Raw genomic sequence first — 17,758 nt, forward strand, 5'->3', positions numbered from 1 at the left:
AAATATTCTTTCAGCAGCCAACCATGCTCCTTCACCAGGATTTTCCTCCGTGAACACCGAAGAGAAGTAATTGTTTAGCACATTCGCTTTATCCTCCTCACTTTCCACATAACCATTCTCATTATCTTTCAGTCTCGCAATTCCATTCCTATCTTTTCTCCTTTCATCTTTAGCCATTTTTTCTTCTGCTTGCGCTTTTGCTAGCCGTATTTCCCTCTTCACTTCTTTGAGTTTAATCTGATAATCTTTTCCGTGATCCTCTTATTGCATTCTTTTGTATTTCTTGAACAAAGCCTCTTTTGCTCTTATTTTTCAGCTACTTGGTTGGAAAACCATATAGGCTTCCTGTTTTTCTTGGTTTTGTTTACTTTCCTCGCGTAAAGATCAGTCGCCATATTTATAGCAGCCTTCAGCTTTGACCACTGATGTTCCACTTCTCCTATGCCTTCCCACTTCAACAGCTTCTTTTTCAGATATTCCCCCATTTTATCAAAATCAGTATGTCTGAAATCCAGTACTTTTAGGTTTGTGCGTCCACACTGCGCCTTCGCCCTTATATCAAACCATACAGTGTGATGATCACTATTACATAGGTGGACACCCACCCGGATATTAGAAACACTTCCTCCATTCGTGAGCATAAGATCCAGTATTGACCCTTCTCTCGTGGGTTCCGTCACCATTTGTCTGAGCAAGGCACTTTGACAGGCGTCCATATTCGCCCTACTTCGTTCCGATTCCGCAGACGGGATGTTCCAATCCACATCAGACAAGTTGAAATCTTCCAACAGTAGCACCTCCCCTTTCATACTAATCTTTTGAATATCCTCTATCAGATCCTTGTCTAGCTTCTCTGTTTGTGCCAGAGGTCTGTAGATAACCCCTGTGTGAATACAGGTTCCAATCATTGAACCATGTCTCTGTAATAGCAACAATATCCAAGTTTTCTTCAAACATCAGGGTTTGCAAGTCTTGAACCTTTTTACCTAGACTACGAGCATTTGTGCTCATTGCTTTCCATCTGCGTAGAGAGTTTAGGTGGTTTTCTGTATTTAGATGACCTTTCCCTCTGCCATCAAGTTTATTCTGGGAGTGACTTTCCGAATTCCCTTGTTTCCTTTTGTCACCCCGGCCTTCTAGTTTAAATGTCTAGAAACATACTGTCTGAATTTCTCCCCACGGATCCTTTTCCCCATCACCGAAAGATGTAGCCCATCATTACAGTACAGCCTGTTATTTTTCCACGTATTACCCCATGCCCCTATGTGACTAAAACCTTCTTCTTTACACAAAGACTCAAGCCACTGTTTTGTGTAGTCTTTCTTCTCCCTTCTCCCATGTGGGAATTACTTCAGAAAAAGCCACAGTCCAAACCAAAGATTTCAGTCCCTCCCCAAGCTTCTAGAACGCTCTCTGTGCTGTAAATTTGCTATTGTTCGCCAGGTCATTTGTCCCCAGGTGAATTACAACATCAGTATTCGAAGCCTCACTCTCTTCTCGGATCACTTTCAGAATTTGGTCGGTACATCTGGTAGCTGAAGATCCTGGAAGGCATTTCACTAGGTTGGAACTCTTGAACTGTGTTCCTAAGTTAATACCTCTGATAATGGAGTCTCCGATCAGTAAGAGTTTTCTGCTTTTCACCAATCTGTCATTTTGGGGGGGATGATTCTTGGGTTGTGCTACCTTCATAGCCTCTGGTTCCACCACAGTACTTCTTTTTTCAGCATCATAATGATGCAGTGCAGCAAAAGAATTTGACAGGGGCAAAGGTTGGGAAGGTGAGAGCTTCTGTGTCACAGATCTTAGTCTACCTACTGTGACCCATCTATTCCTCTGTTGTTGAATTCTCTGTGGCAGTGGTGGTGGTAAATTGGCAGGGAATTGATTAATCCTGGATGCTTTTTTAGTTGAAGCTAATTCTTTCTTGAGTTTGTTGATCTCATCTTTCAAAGCTGATAATTGGAGACAGATAGGACAAGCTCTAAGGTTCCAGGTAGTTTGCCTTAGGATTAATTAGATTACATATATTAGATATATTAATTAGATTACATATAGTGAAAAGCATGTATTTTTCCCTGGAAAGGCAGGAGAATGGTGGTTCACACAATATCAAACGATAAATTGCCTTTACCCCCCCCCCCCCCCCCCCCCCACACACACACACACAAAAGCTTAAACAGACAGTTTTCACAGAGCCAGTTGCTATTTTAACAAATTCAGAATGATCACATGTTGTTTAAACAGTAAACAATTTTGGTAGTGTGTTCATTTTGAATTTTTTTAAAATAGCGACTGGTTCTGTTGTGAAAACCACTTGTTGAAGCTTGGGGAGAAGGTGTAATGACAATTTAACGTTAGTACACTTGATTGTATCAAATGCCAAAAACAAAAAAATCCCAAAGCGAGAGTGAAATATAAGAGCAATGGTAATTATTTGCAGTACTGAAATACTGGATAGGATACAGATCAGTGAAAGAGAATAATTTCCAAGATGGCTCCCAAGATAAACAGGGTGAATTAGATTTAGGATTTCCTGGTATCTGACCCTACCAAGTATTTCAGCAGTCTCATATAAGTGAATTAGTGGAACATACAAATAGTTTGCTACACCCAATAAAAGGTCTAGGAAGAAAGGAGTGCTAGACTGAATCCTGAGATTATAGATTGATTACTATTCACTCACGGATTAAAAAATCATAAGAATTTGAAAGTATAGGGAGTGCTGGTATCAGGTGCTTCATAAGGCATATTTCTCCCCTGTTAGGGCATACAGAGAAGGTTGTATTTTGTCCCCCTGGATATTTTAGCAGAGTATGTTAAGGTTGGGAGTTGCGTTCCAAGACGTATGAAGAGAGACTTGCTGACCTGAACATGTATACTCTGGAGGAAAGGAGGAACAGGGGTGATATGATACAGACGTTCAAATATTTGAAAGGTATTAATCCGCAAACGAATCTTTTCCGGAGATGGGAAGGCGGTAGAACGAGAGGACATGAAATGAGATTGAAGGGGGGCAGACTCAGGAAAGATGTCAGGAAGTATTTCTTCACAGAGAGGGTGGTGAACGCTTGGAATGCCCTCCCGCGGGAGGTGGTGGAGATTAAAACGGTAACGGAATTCAAACATGCGTGGGATAGGCATAAAGGAATCCTGTGCAGAAGGAATGGATCCACAGAAGCTTAGCTGAAATTGGGTGGCGGGGGGAAGAGGGGTTGGTGGTTGAGAGGCTAGGATAGGGGAGGGCAGACTTATACGGGGTCTGTGCCAGAGCCGGTGATGGGAGGTGGGACTAGTGGTTGGGAGGCGGGAAATACTGCTGGAAAGACTTATACGGTCTGTGCCCTGAAAAAGACAGGTACAAATCAAGGTAAGGTATACACATATGAGTTTATCGTGGGCAGACTGGATGGACCGTGCAGGTCTTTTTCTGTCGTCATCTACTATGTTACTATGTCCCTTGGGGTAGTAGAAGCCAGAGATACTGTTAGGGGTGGAAGAATAGAGGGTGGGTTAGGTGGGGGTTTATTTCAATTACTCATTGTTATTGTTTTCTATTTGTGATTTATAAGTGACAGTTGTAAAGAATATTGTTCCTTTCTATACTTTAATAAAAAGATATAAGTATAAAATCATAATTGTTTGAGGCTTGTGCAGATGGGGTCAGAGCTTGTGGGGACGCAGACAAACTCTGTCCCTGTATCATTCTCTATTCTGTATTTTGCTAGTCTGGAGAAGCCTTACTACAAAGTACTGTATGTCACATCATAAGGAACCTCCTGAGTCTGTCAGAGCATAGTCTACCTGGTGGTTTCAAAGTCATTTTCAGAAAAAGTATCAGCATCAGTGAACAAATTTGGAGGGCCACAACTTGGCATTCCCTATATACCTTTGCTCAGCATTACCAAATTGTTAAGTGAAGGTTGGTCGATATGTATCGTTTAGAGGAAAAGTCGTCCAAGCTACGATGTTCTCTGTCTAGAAGAACACAGCTTTCATATTTACGTTGTAACAAGACTCTTGGAAAGAACAAAATATAATGGGAATTTTGGCATACCTCAATCAATTGCTGTATTCCTCAGTGACCCCCTAGACCGATCAAGATTCTTGGGTTATGCACTCCTACCAGCAGAGGGAGACTGAGAACACTAAAACTGTAACAATGTATAAGCCACAAAAACCAAAAGGGGTTCACACTTTCCACAAAAGTACAGCAACACAAGAAGAGTGGAAAGAAACCAACTTCAAGAGATCAGTCTAAACGCAAGAGTAAGATGCTCCCAAATCAAAACTTTATTTGGACCCTACACGGTCGGTGTTTCGGCTTTAAAAAGCCTTCATCAGGGGTCAATCAATGAGTGCACAGTTATGTAATGATTGATCATGGAGCACATAAAACAAATGTCTCTTGATCAAGGAAAATAAGCTTTCAGGCATCGGCAGGTACTTAGAATCTGTGTGCGTCGGGAAAGTGGGTCCGGTGGGGCTCCATTTTTCCCCTGGGATGTAACACTCGGTGATTGGGTCCCACCCCCAGCTGTGCTCTCCTGAGCAGTCAGCCCTGTGCCTCAGCTCCAGTGTGATTGCAGGAACCTTGAGAGCCATAGCCCTTGTCAGCTTTTAGCAACTGGGCTGGGAAGTAAGAAGCCAGTTAAAGAAAAAGAAAAGCTCTGCTTGTTTGTTTTGGGGCTGACTGGGAGAGCTGCAGTGCATTTGTGAGAGAAAGTGAGTCCGGGCGCTGCTGCCTGTTGGGTTGCTTACCTCCTTTCTTCCCTGAGGGATGTCGGCGGGGAAACCGTCCCATTGCCGGTTCTGTGCGATCCGAGGTGTGGATGCGCCGGGGACACAATGCAGGCTCTGTGAGGAGCCGAAACCGCCTCTTTCTTTACCTCCGGTATTGTCCACAGAGGTTTCCGGGGTTGGCTTGGGCTCTGTTGATACATCCTTGCTCCCGGGTGCTGTAGCGGCGGTTCCGATTTTGGTGGGAACCACCACCATCTTGGATTCCTCCGGCCCTGCGGTTTTGCCTCAGATGTTGCAGGATTTTCAGGGGCAGAACGTAGGCTGGTCTCCTGAGTGCTCAGGAGGCATGGGATTCCCACCTGATTTTATTTGGTCGATGTTCCAGGCGTGGAAGTCAGGATCCCTGCAGGCAGACCTTCAGAAGGGGGTAGGTTCCTTAGTTGCCAAGCGCCCTCGTCTGGAGTGGTCAGAAGACCCTGAGTTTTTGTCCTTACAGCACTCAGAAGAGGAGTGCAGTGATCTTGGAGATGACGTTCTTTTGGACACCTGTCCTCAGGAGGAGGAGTCCTTGCCAGGTGAAGATCCCTCGGTAGTGAGGATCTTTCATAGAGATGAGCTGGCTGAATTGATTGATCAGGTGGTTGCTACACTTAAATTTGATTCTCCTGAGACCATGGTGGCGGAGGTAAAGCAGGTAGACCCGTTGGTTAAGGGTATTCGCCAGTCTTCCCGTTCTTTTCCCATGAATAAAGACCTCAGAGATATGGTCATGCAGGAGTGGTCTTCCCCAGATTCTGCTTGTAGGGTGGCTAGAGCTATGGCGAGGCTTTATCCTCTTCCACAAGAGGATAGGGACTCCTTAAAGTTTCCTACAGTAGACGCAGGCCCGTGCCAAGGGTCTGTGCCGCCCCCCCCCCCCCCCCGCAGACGAACAGTTGGCGCCCCCCCCCCCCCCCCCCCGCAGATGAACAGTTGGCGTGCGCGCCCCCCCCCCCTGTGAAGATGATCGCGGCGCGCCCTGGGGGCCTTTAAATCTTTTACTTGCAGTCGCAGCAGCGTCTGTGAAAGCGGAACGCTGCCGACGTCTCCCTTCCCTTCGCGCTGTTGGTTCCCTCAGTGTCTCGCCTTCTTCTGACGTCAGAAGAAGGCGGGACACTGAGGGAACCAACAGCGCGAAGGGAAGGGAGACGTCGGCAGCGCTCCGCTTTCACAGACGCTGCTGCGACTGCAAGTAAAAGATTTAAAGGCCTCGGCGGCGCGGGGCAAGGGTAAGCACCGCGGCGGCGGCGCCCTCCAGAGGTGGGCGCCCTTCTGCGGTGCTTACCCCGCTTACCGCATCGGCACGGCCCTGAGTAGACGCGGTGGTGACGGCAGTCACTAAAGCCACTGCTATTCCTGTTGATGGGGGGGGGGCTGCTCTCAGGGATCCTCAAGATAAGAAGTTGGAATCCTTTATTAGGCGTAGTTTTGATCTGTCCGCTTTGTCGCTGCAGGCTTCGGTGTGTGGAGGTTTAGTAGCTCGTGCTTGTTTCCGCTGGGCTGAAACACTCTTAGATGATCCGGTGGTGGATAGCTCTTCCTGGGTGCAGGAACTAGCCAAGCTGGAGATGGGCTCTTCTTTCTTAGCGGATGCTCTTTCTGATTTGCTGCGAACGTTGGCAAAAAATATGGCATTGGTTGTGGGAGCTCTTCGGGCTCTTTGGCTTCGAGGTTGGGTCGCAGATTTGGCCTCTAAGTCCAGGTTGTGTTCTCTCCCCTTCAAGGGTTCTATGCTGTTTGGGGATGAGCTGGATAAGTTGGTACGCGGTCTTGGGGATGCTAAGGTTCCGCGTCTGCCAGAGATGCGTCCCAGAACAGGTGGTCGAGGGTTATCGGGCCGTGATCGTCTGCGAGATGCTCGGTGGTACAGGCCGGGTAGGGCCAATGGGTGCGCCTAGAGGGCGATTTTTTTTTTCAGGTGTACGCAGCCCTTTCATGGAGGCTGCCGGGGAGGTCAGGATGCATCTTCGGTGGGTTCCGCCTTGGTGCGTGCCTCGCAATGAAGGTGTGCGGGTCCAGCCTCTGGTTCGCGTGGGTGCTCATCTACATCAGTTTTACCAGAGTTGGACCCACATCACGTCAGATCAGTGGGTGCTCGAAGTTGTGCGTGACAGGTATGCCCTAGAGTTCGATGGCCCTCTTCCCGATTTTTTTCTGGGATCTCCGTGTCGCTCTCAAGGCCAGGGCAATTCGCCAAACCCTCCATCGGTTGATAGATCTGGGGGCTATGGTTCCCGTACCCACCTCAGAGAGGGGGGTGGGTTGTTACTCAATTTTTTTTGTGGTTCCCAAGAAGGAGGGTGCCTTCTGGCCTATTTCAGATCTGAAAAGGGTCAACGGGGCGCTGAAGGTTCCCTCCTTCCGGATGGAGACTTTGCGTTCGGTCAACGTAGCGGTTCAGTTGAGCGGAGTTTCTCACTTCATTGGATCTGACAGAAGCCTATCTACATATTTCCATCCAGGCGGTGCATCAGCGTTTTCTTCATTTTGTGGTCATAGGACAGCATTTTCAATTATGTGCTCTGCCATTCGGTCTTGCTACGGCGCCTCGTACCTTTTCCAAGGTTATGGTGGTCGTAGCGGTGGCATTGAGGAAGCAAGGAATCTTGGTCCATCCGTATCTCAACGATTGGCTGATTCAAGCCGAGCCAAGTCAAGGCAGGAGAGTGTAGAGGCGACCGCGAGAGTGGTGAGTTTCTTGGAGTCGCTCGGTTGGGAGTGAACGTGGACAAGTCACCTAGTTCCGTCGCAATCCCTGGAGTATCTGGGAGTTCGTTTCAACACGTTGAAGGGGCGAGTGTTCCTACCATCAGCTCGGATTGTCAAGATGCTGATTCGTCAGCTTTGCTCCAAAAGACTTCCTTCAGCTCGCTCTTATATGCAGGTATTGGGTCTCATGGCAGCATCGATAGAAGTAGTTCCGTGGGCCCGGGCTCACATGCGGCAGTTACAGTCGTCCCTGCTGGATTGCTGGTCTCCTCAGACTCAGGACTTGGAGGAGAGACTCTCTTTGCCGGATGCTCCCCGCCTCAGCCTTCAGTGGTGGCTTCACAGGCCGAATCTGGAGAAGGGCATGCCCTTGGATCCTCCAGACTGGATTGTTCTCACCACGGATGCCAGTCTGGGAGGTTGGGCGGCCCATTGCCTCGGACAGGTGGTCCAGAGCCGTTGGTCGTCGTCAGAGGCCGGATGGTCCATCAATCGTCTAGAAACGCGGGCGATCCGTTTGGTTCTCCAGACTCTTCAGTATCTTCTAGGTGGCAAGGCAGTCCGGGTTCTCTCCGACAATGCCATGGCCGTCGCATATGTCAATCGTCAAGGGGGCACGAAGAGTCGAGCTGTCGCCGAGGAGACAGCGGAGCTAATGCGTTGGGTGGAAGTTCATCTGCAGTGTCTCTCAGTAGGTCACATGGCCGGTGTGGACAACATGAGCGTGGATTTTTTGAGCAGACACACATTGGATCCCGGAGAGTGGTTGCTTCATCGTCCGCTGTTTCATCATCTGGTGATGGAGTGGGGTCGGTCTGCCTGTGATGGACCTCATGGCGATGTCCGCCAATGCTCAGGTGCCCCGTTTTTTCAGTCGTCGGGATCCCCTGTCCGAGGGTATCGACGCCCTGGTGCTTCCATGACTTCCTCAACAGCTGTTGTACGTGTTTCCTCCTTGGGCCCTGGTAGATCGTGTAGTTCAGAGAATAGAGCGGTATTTAGGCACTGTGATTCTGGTAGCTCCAAATTGGCCTCGTTGACCATGGTACGGAGATCTAGTGTGTCTGGCAGTTCGGGGTCCGCTGTCTCTGGAGGAGTCGGTGTTGTTAGTGCAAGGCCCCATAGTGTTGCCCGATCCGTCTCCATTCTCGCTTACGGCTTGGCTCTTGAGAGGAACAGCTTGCGGAAGAAAGGGTTTTCGTCTAGAGTAATTGATACTATGTTGCAGTCCCGTAAACGGTTCACCTCCGTCGCTTTTGTTCGTGTGTGGCGAATTTTTGAAAATTGGTGTCAGGAGCGTTCTTATTCTCCTTCGGTTCCGGAAGTGCTAGAATTTTTACAAGATGATGTGGATAGAGGTCTCGCTCTTTCTCCGGACATGGTTCGTTTTTTGCGGGGCATGAAGTTGATTTGTCCACCGCAGCATCAGGTGGTTCCTCCGTGGGATTTGAATCTGGTGTTGGAGGTTTTGGTGGGTTCCCCCTTTGAGCCGTTGGTTTCGAGTACTTTTAAGGATCTCACTCTGAAGACGATGTTTTTGGTGGCTATTGCTTCGGCTCGGTGGATTTCGGAGTTGCAGGCTTTGTCTTGTCGTGCTCCTTTTTTGACTTTTTCTAAGGAAAAGGTGTCCCTGAAGCCCGTTCCATCCTTTTTGCCTGAGGTGGTTTCCTCTTTTCATGTGAATCAGGACATTCCTTTGCCGGTTTTGGGCAATAGGTCGGGAGATTTGACTCAATGCCGTTTTGCTAAATTGGATGTTCGTCGAGCTTTGCGTTCTTACTTGACAAGGACTCAAGTGTTTCGGGCCTCTGATAGGTTGTTTGTGTTGTATGGAGGACCTAAGCAGGGTGTTGCAGCTTCTAAAGCAACGATATCCAGATGGTTGAAAGAGGCAGTTTCTTTGGCATACTTGCTCAAGGGGCGTGAGGTGCCTTCGGTACTTAAGGTGCATTCTAGTCGGGGGATGGCTTCCTCCTGAGCTGAAAGTAGTTTGATTCCTCCTCAAGATATTTGCAGAGTGGCTGTCTGGTCCTCTTTTGTGAAGCATTATAGGATTGATGTGCAGGCTAGAGAGGATGCGAGTTTTGGTGCGGCAGTTCTGACTTCTGATTTTCGGGGTTCGCTGAGGAAGGTGAAATTAGGCCTTACTTGCTAATTTTCTTTCCTCTAGACCCTCCATACCGGTCAAGAACCCACCCGGTATGTTTTAGTCTAGTGTGGTCTGCAGACTGGTTTTGGTTTTGTGCCTCAGGGTTGCTATGGCTGATAGGTCTTTAGTTCTGGACTTCTTGTTTTCTGAAGTTCAGTGGTAGTAGCCTCTGCGTTGTCAGGGGCGGACCGTAGCGCTTTGGCGTTCGGTCGACAGAAGCACATTCGTGTCTGTTTTGAGTTCTGAGTACAGGGTTCTATGTATTCCTGATCTTTTCTGCTTTGTTACTGATTTACTGGCTGCTTGGGGGTTGGCAGGTGGCTTATACATTGTTACAGTTTTAGTGTTCTCAGTCTCCCACTGCTGGTAGGAGTCATAACCCAAGCGTCTTGACCGGTCTGGAGGGTCTAGAGGAAAGAAAATTAGCAGGTAAGGCCTAATTTCACCTTATTTCTCTCCACTATTCTAGAGGATCCCAGTCAACGGCATATTGGTAAGCAAAGAGTGTGCGCATGGATGTGTAATTGGAGTTAGCTGTAGAAGGCTATGACTTGGGGATCCTCAGAGCTGGAGACAGGTCAGATGATGATGGTTGATGCCACTTCCCGATGGTTTCCAGCATTGGCTTTGTCTCACCTTGCAGAAATAGGACAGTACCTTTGAGCCCAGATAGCTTACTAGCGCCCAGTAAGCCTTAGCATTCCCTTTCAAAATTTTCTCCTAGCACACAGGGCCTTTTTTACAAGTATGCCATGGAATCTCTCAATATAGTAATCCCTATAAAATCTAGGCCAACTAGATTGATTGATGCATATCTCTGTCAGCTCCCATCAAAAGTTGAAACACGCTATGAGGACACCTGTAATACCGCCTTTTCTTCTATTATGAAATTCCCTCCTATTTCAATTACGAACTGAATTTTCCCATCCTAAATTTAAGAAAGGCCTAAGACTCACTTTTTTATGAAGGTCTTTGAGGGGACTTTGGACTAGGAGGGTTAGTTTCCTTTCCCTTTGCTGTACCCCATTTTCCCAGTGTAATGCACACTAACTCAGTATCAGAACTCCTGCTACACTTCATTGTCTTTTCATCACCCATTTGTGTTCTGCTTTCTTAATTATTTATGATATTTTTGCTGCTTTTGTTACCTTCCTTTTGTGAAGGGCAGAAGTGCCCTTCACAAGAGGAATAAACTAAACATATGGAAAACACAGAAAAACAAGAATTGTCCAAGATATATGGATATTTCATTCACTTTAAATTGTGTGGAAATCATCTTGGGATATAAAAGCACGGTTAATTGTGTTGTTACTATTTCTGGCCATGGCTTTACCTTCCGTGGATATATGATCTCTTAAACTGTTTCCTAGGTTGCAGAATAGGTTACTCCTAGATCATTACAGTGACTTCTTCTGTCCTTATTGCAGTTAAAAAAAAAAAAAAAAAACATAGTAGATGACGGCAGAAAAAGACCTGCACGGTCCACCCAGTCTGCCCAACAAGATAAACTCACATGTGCCATTTTTTGTGTATACCTTACCTTGATTTGTACCTGTCTTTTTCAGGGCACAGACCGTATAAGTCTGCCCAGCACTATCCCGACCTCCCAACCACCAGCCCTGCCTCCCACCACCGGCTAAGCTTCTGGGGATCCCTTCCTTCTGAGCAGAATTCCTTTATGTTTATCCCACGCATGTTTGAATTCCGTTACCGTTTTCCTCTCCACCACCTCCCGCAGGAGGGCATTTCAAGCATCCACCACTCTCTCCGTGAAAAAATACTTCCTGACATTTTTCTTGAGTCTGCCCCCCTTCAATCTCATTTCATGTCCTCTCGTTCTACCGCCTTCCCATCTCCGGAAAAGGTTCGTTTGCGGATTCATACCTTTCAAATATTTGAACATCTGTATCATATCACCCCTGTTTCTCCTTTCCTCCAGGGTATACATGTTCAGGTCAACAAGTCTCTCCTCATATGTCTTGTAACGCAAATCCCATACCATTCTCGTAGCTTTTCTTTGCACCGCTTCCATTTTTTTAACATCCTTCACAAGATACGGCCTCCAAAACTGAACACAATACTCCAGGTGGGGCCTCACCAATGTCTTATACAGGGGTATTAAAACCTCTTTTCTTCTGCTGTTCTGATATATGAACAGAACTACAATAATCAGTTAAGTAGACTCTGTGGAAGGTCTAAAATGAGGAAGCATTTTCTGTCTTGTTTCTGCTCATTTGATGTGTGATGATCCCTAACCTTGGAATTATTTCTTTCAGGTCATTAATGCAAAAACAATCTCACAATCCAACAAACTGAGGGCTGTAGCACAAAAAATCCTGCTACAGATCAACTGCAAGCTAGGTGGAGAGCTATGGGGAGTTGACATCCCATTGGTAAGTATTGGATTACTGACCCAGAGGCCTCTTCTGGATGTATGGAGAGTCGATTAAGGTGTAACAGCAATAAGATGTACCAATATATTTTTTTTTTATTTGCTTTTTGAAACTTACATTTCAAGTGATAACACTTGTAAAGAAATACAGATAGGCATAAGTAATGCAGATAAATACAACCAAAAATTTTGTATATAATCTTCTTTAGACCACAATATAGGAGGGGGGTAGTTTAGGCAATTCTTCCAGGAGAAGGAAAACCACATAAGACAAATTAAACATGTATATAGCTTAACACGCCTATCCAGACATCAACTTAAATCAGCCCAATATCAGATATTAAGTTACTGACATTTTTTTTTTAATCTATAAATGCTTTCAAATGTTCAGGATTGAAGAAGATATATTTAAGCCCTAAATATTTTATCACGCATCTACAGGGGTAGTTCAAATAAAAGGAGGCTCCTATTTCTAGGGCCTCCTTTCTAATTGCTAAAAATGCCCTTCTTCTTTCCTGTGTCTGCTTGGCAACATCGGAGTACATCCATATTTTCGCCCCACAAAATAGGGACTGTATATGTCTAAAGAATAATCGTTTGACTGCTTCTAAATCTTGCTCAAATATAAAGGACACTATTAAAGTATTTCTTTCAGAATCCTCATTTAATGAGGACTCTAAAAGTTCCGTTAGGTTCAAGTTTTGTCCATTTTTTTTCCTTTGTGACTCTATGTCCATTCCTGGTTCACTTTTCTTCTTTTGTGGAATATAATAAATTAGATTGATTGGAGGAATATGTTCTGGGGAATATTTCAAGACCTCTATCAAATAATTTTTAAAAGCTTCTAAAGGAGAGATCCCAGTAGCTTGTGGAAAATTTAAAAATCGCAAATTTAATCTACGATTATAATTCTCCAGTTGTTCAAGCTTCCTATGTATACCAGCATTATCCTTTATTAACATAGTAGAAGTTCCTTGAATCTTTTCCACTTCAGTTTTAAGCTGAACCATTTGGGTTTTAGAGTCAGTTTTAATTGTTTCTATAGATTTAGAAAGATTGTCCACGGTTCTCACAAGTGCTGCCATACCTTCCGTTGAGTCAGTAAGTTTGGTATCAAGTTGTTGGAGAGCATCCCATATGCTCTCTAAAGTTACCATCTGAGGTTTAATCAGAGAAACTCTGTAAGCTTGATGGCCTGCCGGCTTCAAGCCTCCGTCGGTTGTACTCCCTTCCTGACCTCTTGCTTGGGAAACCCCTTCGACGACTTCCGTTTCTGGCGTCCCAATAGGAGAGGGAGGACCTTCGGGCACAGGCGGTATGTTGGGCTCCCAGGGCGAAAGAGTGACATCGAGCCCCAAGTCTCGTAGCTCTCCCAGCAAAGAGACAGCAGGGCGGCTCCCGGTAAAAATGTCTGGAGTCCTCACGGTGAACCTTTCGATTGACGGCTGCGAAGGGGAGGAGGTCCTGACCGCCGAGGCTCCGGTCTTAACTGCTCCTTTGCGCTTCGTGTGCGGCATAATGGTAAGGTAGAAAAAGATTAATTTCGCTGCCGTCGTCTAGAGGTCTCATCCGAGATTGCGGCGTGCCGCCATCTTGAAACGCCCCCCAGGGCTCAATTTCTGAGGGAGCCAAGATGTACCAATATAAGCATAATAGTAACCGGTCCTGTTCAAATCAAATAAGTAAATTAATATGTCTTCCCTATTTGTAAAATATGCCACCTTTATACTGAGGTGTGGTCGGGGTGCAGGGCCACATAGTCTTCAAGTAACCAGAAACAGCTTCTTGGTTCCCAGCAACCCCTTTTCAAGAGCAGAGGTCCATTCAAGTAGCCCTTGGTATGGTTGTTGGTCCTAGTATCAGGTTAGCCCCTTCAGCACATCTCATTTCCCTCTACTAAGGCTTATTTACTACTCTGCTTAAATTCATTGCAAACAGTACTGAGCAGATTACAACCATAAACAAGTATAATTCACATAGAAATATGAAAAATGATGGCAGATAAGGATCATATGGCCTATCCAGTCCACCCATCCACACCAATTACTAAGCTCTACATCCCTTAGAGATCCTTTGTACTTATCCCATGCTTTCTTGAATTCAGATACCATCTTCCCTTCTACCACCTTCACTGAGAGGCTGTTCCACACATCTGCCACCCTCCCAGAAATAAAATTAGACTACTCCTAATCCTACCTGTTTTCACTTGCCCCTTATTCAAGAGGTTCCTGTCAATTGGAAGAAGCCCACCACCTGTGCATTTTTACCTTGGAAATATTTAAATGTCTGTTATAATCTTCCCTCTTTTCCCTCTCTTACAAAGTATATTCATTTATATATTTGTTCTTGTATTCTATATCAGAATAATAAAGTACACCAAATAAAAAAATTAGAGCTCAATTCACAGCATAAATTACACAAAAAAATTATTTTTTTAACTTTAAATTTTTATTGAAAAATTTGAATATTATAATATTTGTAACATCCCTCAACCAAAGGTTTATTGCTCAAGTACAAACAATATAATACCAAGACCACCCTCTAATTCTAATACAAAATCTCAGTAACTCGATCCCCACCCTCCATCCCAGTTTCCGTCCTTGCAACAGTTTTCCCCCTCCCCCTGTAATACTTCCCCCACCCCCACCCAATTATCCCATCCCCCCTTGTACCCTACGAAATGTAACAATCAAACTATTTCCAATATTCGGTCCAAATGTGTCCATTCTGCCGCTTCCGGATCATATCGCTCTGCTCGGCGGTCCGTCAGTTTCTCCAAGTCTGCCACCAGTTTTACCTTTGTTAACCAATTATGTATGGTGGGTTCAGTACTTAGCTTCCAGTGAGAGGCGATGATTGACTTTGCTGCAGCTAAGCAAAGGCGCTTTATGCGTCGCTGGCACTTTAATCCTCTCCTGTTCCCCCAGCCTAGAAGACACCACTTGGGTTCACAGGGAAATGTAGAATCAAGAATTGTAGTGAGATTTTGAGCTACTTCCAGCCAAAAACTCTGCAGAGAACCACACGACCATCAAACATGGAAGAAGGTGCCAGTGGCCCTTCCACATCTCCAACATTGATCGTTGGAACCAGGATACATGATCTTCGCCCAATCAGGTGTATAATACCACCTGCTTAATACCTTAAACGCATTTTCTTTTATCAAGACACATATAGATGCTTTTTTCACCTCCAGGCATACCACTTTCCACTCTGCCATACTTAACTCACCATACTTAACTCACATTCCAAATCCTTTTCCCATGCAAACATGTAAGGTAACTTGACAAAGTCATACCCTCTGATGTAGCGATACAAAAGAGATATAGCCCTTCCCATCTTACCTAAAGAGACCCATAAATTCTCCAGATGCTCAGTCTCATCAGGATCAGTTTTTAGCCATCCTTGCCTAAGGTTGAAATGTTTAACCTGTAAGTAAGCAAAAAAATCTGATGCGGGCAGTGTATGGGACTCCTGTAGTTCCCCAAAAGTCCTTATTTTGCCTACATCCAATACATCTCGAAATCTAACAAGACCTCGACGGGACCAGGCTGCAAAAATCGCTCCATGCCGACCAACTAGTAAGCCAGGTCTTGGGTAATCTGCGCATAGGTCGACAGAGCTCGGGTGCCACGTAATTTGTATTTTAAAATACTCCACACTGTTAACAAATGTGAAATAAATGGGTTAGGCGTGAATTGTTTATAAGTTTTGGCTGAGACTGAAGCCCAGAGAACAGCATCTAGAGAATATTCTGGAACAAAATACTGTTCCAAGATAGTTACTGGTGACTGTTCTCCCCTACTCCATTCTGCTATCAGTTTTAATTGAGCTGCCCAGTAATATCACATCAAATTAGGCACCCCCTGCTTCACTGCTCCCCACATCACCTTCCTTGATAATCTAGCAGAGCGCCCTCCCCATACAAATCCTGATACTTCTGACTGAAGGCGCATTAACTCACCCCTTGGGACCATCAAAGTTAGGGATTGAAATAAAAATAATAACCTGAGTAAGAGGTTCATTTTAACTGCTGATATTCGTCCCCACTAGGATAACCACCCATTTTTCCATCTACTCAAACCTCTGCGGAGCTCCTTAAACCAAGGGATGTAATTTAATGAGTATAGTTGGGACAAGTCTCGAAATCTGAATACCTAGGTACCGGAAACACGTTTCCGCTTTTTTGAATGCAAAAGACTGTAACAATCTATTGATCTCCTTGTCCAAAATAGTTACCCCCATTAATTCAGATTTATCATAATTAACTTTGAAGCCTGAAATCCCCCCAAATTTATTAAGCTCCCTGATAATGATAGGCAGTGTCAGCAATGAGGTACCCACATGAAATAAGATGTTGTCCACGAACAATGCTGTTTTTGTGTTCTTGCCCCCCAAGTTGTACCCCTCTAATGTCAGGTAATAAATGAACCCTCTGTGCCAGGGGCTCTTTAGAGAGAGCAAATAGCAAGGGAGAAAGAGGACATCCCTGCCAAGTGCCCCATTGGATGTTAAACTGACCCAAATATCCCCCATTTACTTTGATTCTAGCTACCGGGGACTCATACAGACTCTGCAGCCATCCCACAAATTTAGTCCCAAAAGCCATTGACTGCATAACCTCCCACAGGTAGGACTATCCTACCCTATCAAAGGCCTTCTCGGCGTCCGTGGTTAACAAGGCCAGTGAATCCCCCTGCCTCTGGGTTCCCCATATTCAGGGATCGCCTGATGTTGTCTACTACCTGTCATTTAGATACAAAGCCTGACTGATCTTCATGGATTAGCTGGGGAAGCACCCTACCTAGTCGAGCCGTCATTATTTTGGGTAAGATTTTTACATCTATATTCAGGAGGGATATCGTTCTATATGATCCGCAGACAGTCGGGTCTCGTCCTGGTTTTAGAAGAACCAATATCCCCGCCTCGTGCATACTGGGGGGAGATAATGTCCCAAGAAGCATGTGTTTTCCACCCGCCTCAGAAGAGGGGCTAACTCTGAAGCAAATATTTTATAAAATTTAGCTGTATATCCATCCATCCCAGGGGCCTTGCCCCCTTTAAGACCTTTTATCACCCTTAATAATTCATCTAAGGATATTGGGGATTCTAACTCCTCTTTTTGATTTGTCAGAAAGTCTCTTTAGCCCCAACTCCTTCAGATACTTGTGTATCTCAGATCTCATGGCTCCTTCACCCCTAGAGAATAAAGTAGTATAAAATTGCACAAAATGTTCTCTAATTTCCCTGTCCTGATGGAAAAGAACATCCCCGGCCCCTTTTATTTTTGATATAGTATGTTTTGTCTGACGCTGGCGAAGAAAGCGCACCAACATACTCCCTGCCTTATTACTAAACTCAAAAAATCGTTGCTGCGCCAGACATCTACAAAATTCCATCTTTCTTATTTGAATCCTTTGCAATTCAGATCTGCAAGCTAATAGTTCAGGTAAAATTTCGGGATTCTAACCCCCCCCCCCCCCCCCCCCCCCCCGATGCAGTACTTCCAGACGAGCCAGTTGCAAACGGATCTTCAGCTCCTGGGCACAATGTTCATGCTTACGTTTAGCCCCCCCCCCTCCCCCGTTTGGGCAAGGTGCCCCGTGTTACTGATTTAAGGGCATCCTAGATAATCCCATCAGACACCTCCCCTCCGTCATTAAGTTCTAAGTAATCCTTTATGGCCCCCCACACCTCTTGACAAACCTTCACTTCTCCAGAAAGTG

The 17,758-nt window shown here is 45.5% G+C and overlaps 1 protein-coding gene across 3 annotated transcripts in view; it reads left to right on the forward strand.

The window, feature by feature from the left end:
- PIWIL2 (piwi like RNA-mediated gene silencing 2) overlaps positions 1 to 17,758 on the forward strand; it is a 349,150-nt gene that overhangs the window by 272,109 nt on the left and 59,283 nt on the right. For all 3 annotated transcript variants that reach the window (XM_030202016.1, XM_030202014.1, XM_030202015.1), the window contains exon 19: positions 11,917 to 12,033. In XM_030202016.1, coding sequence (XP_030057876.1) covers positions 11,917 to 12,033 — 117 coding nt within the window. The remainder of the gene's footprint in view (positions 1 to 11,916; positions 12,034 to 17,758) is intronic.

The sequence above is a fragment of the Microcaecilia unicolor genome, chromosome 4 (genome assembly GCF_901765095.1).
Source record: "Microcaecilia unicolor chromosome 4, aMicUni1.1, whole genome shotgun sequence".
Lineage (NCBI taxonomy): Eukaryota > Metazoa > Chordata > Amphibia > Gymnophiona > Siphonopidae > Microcaecilia > Microcaecilia unicolor.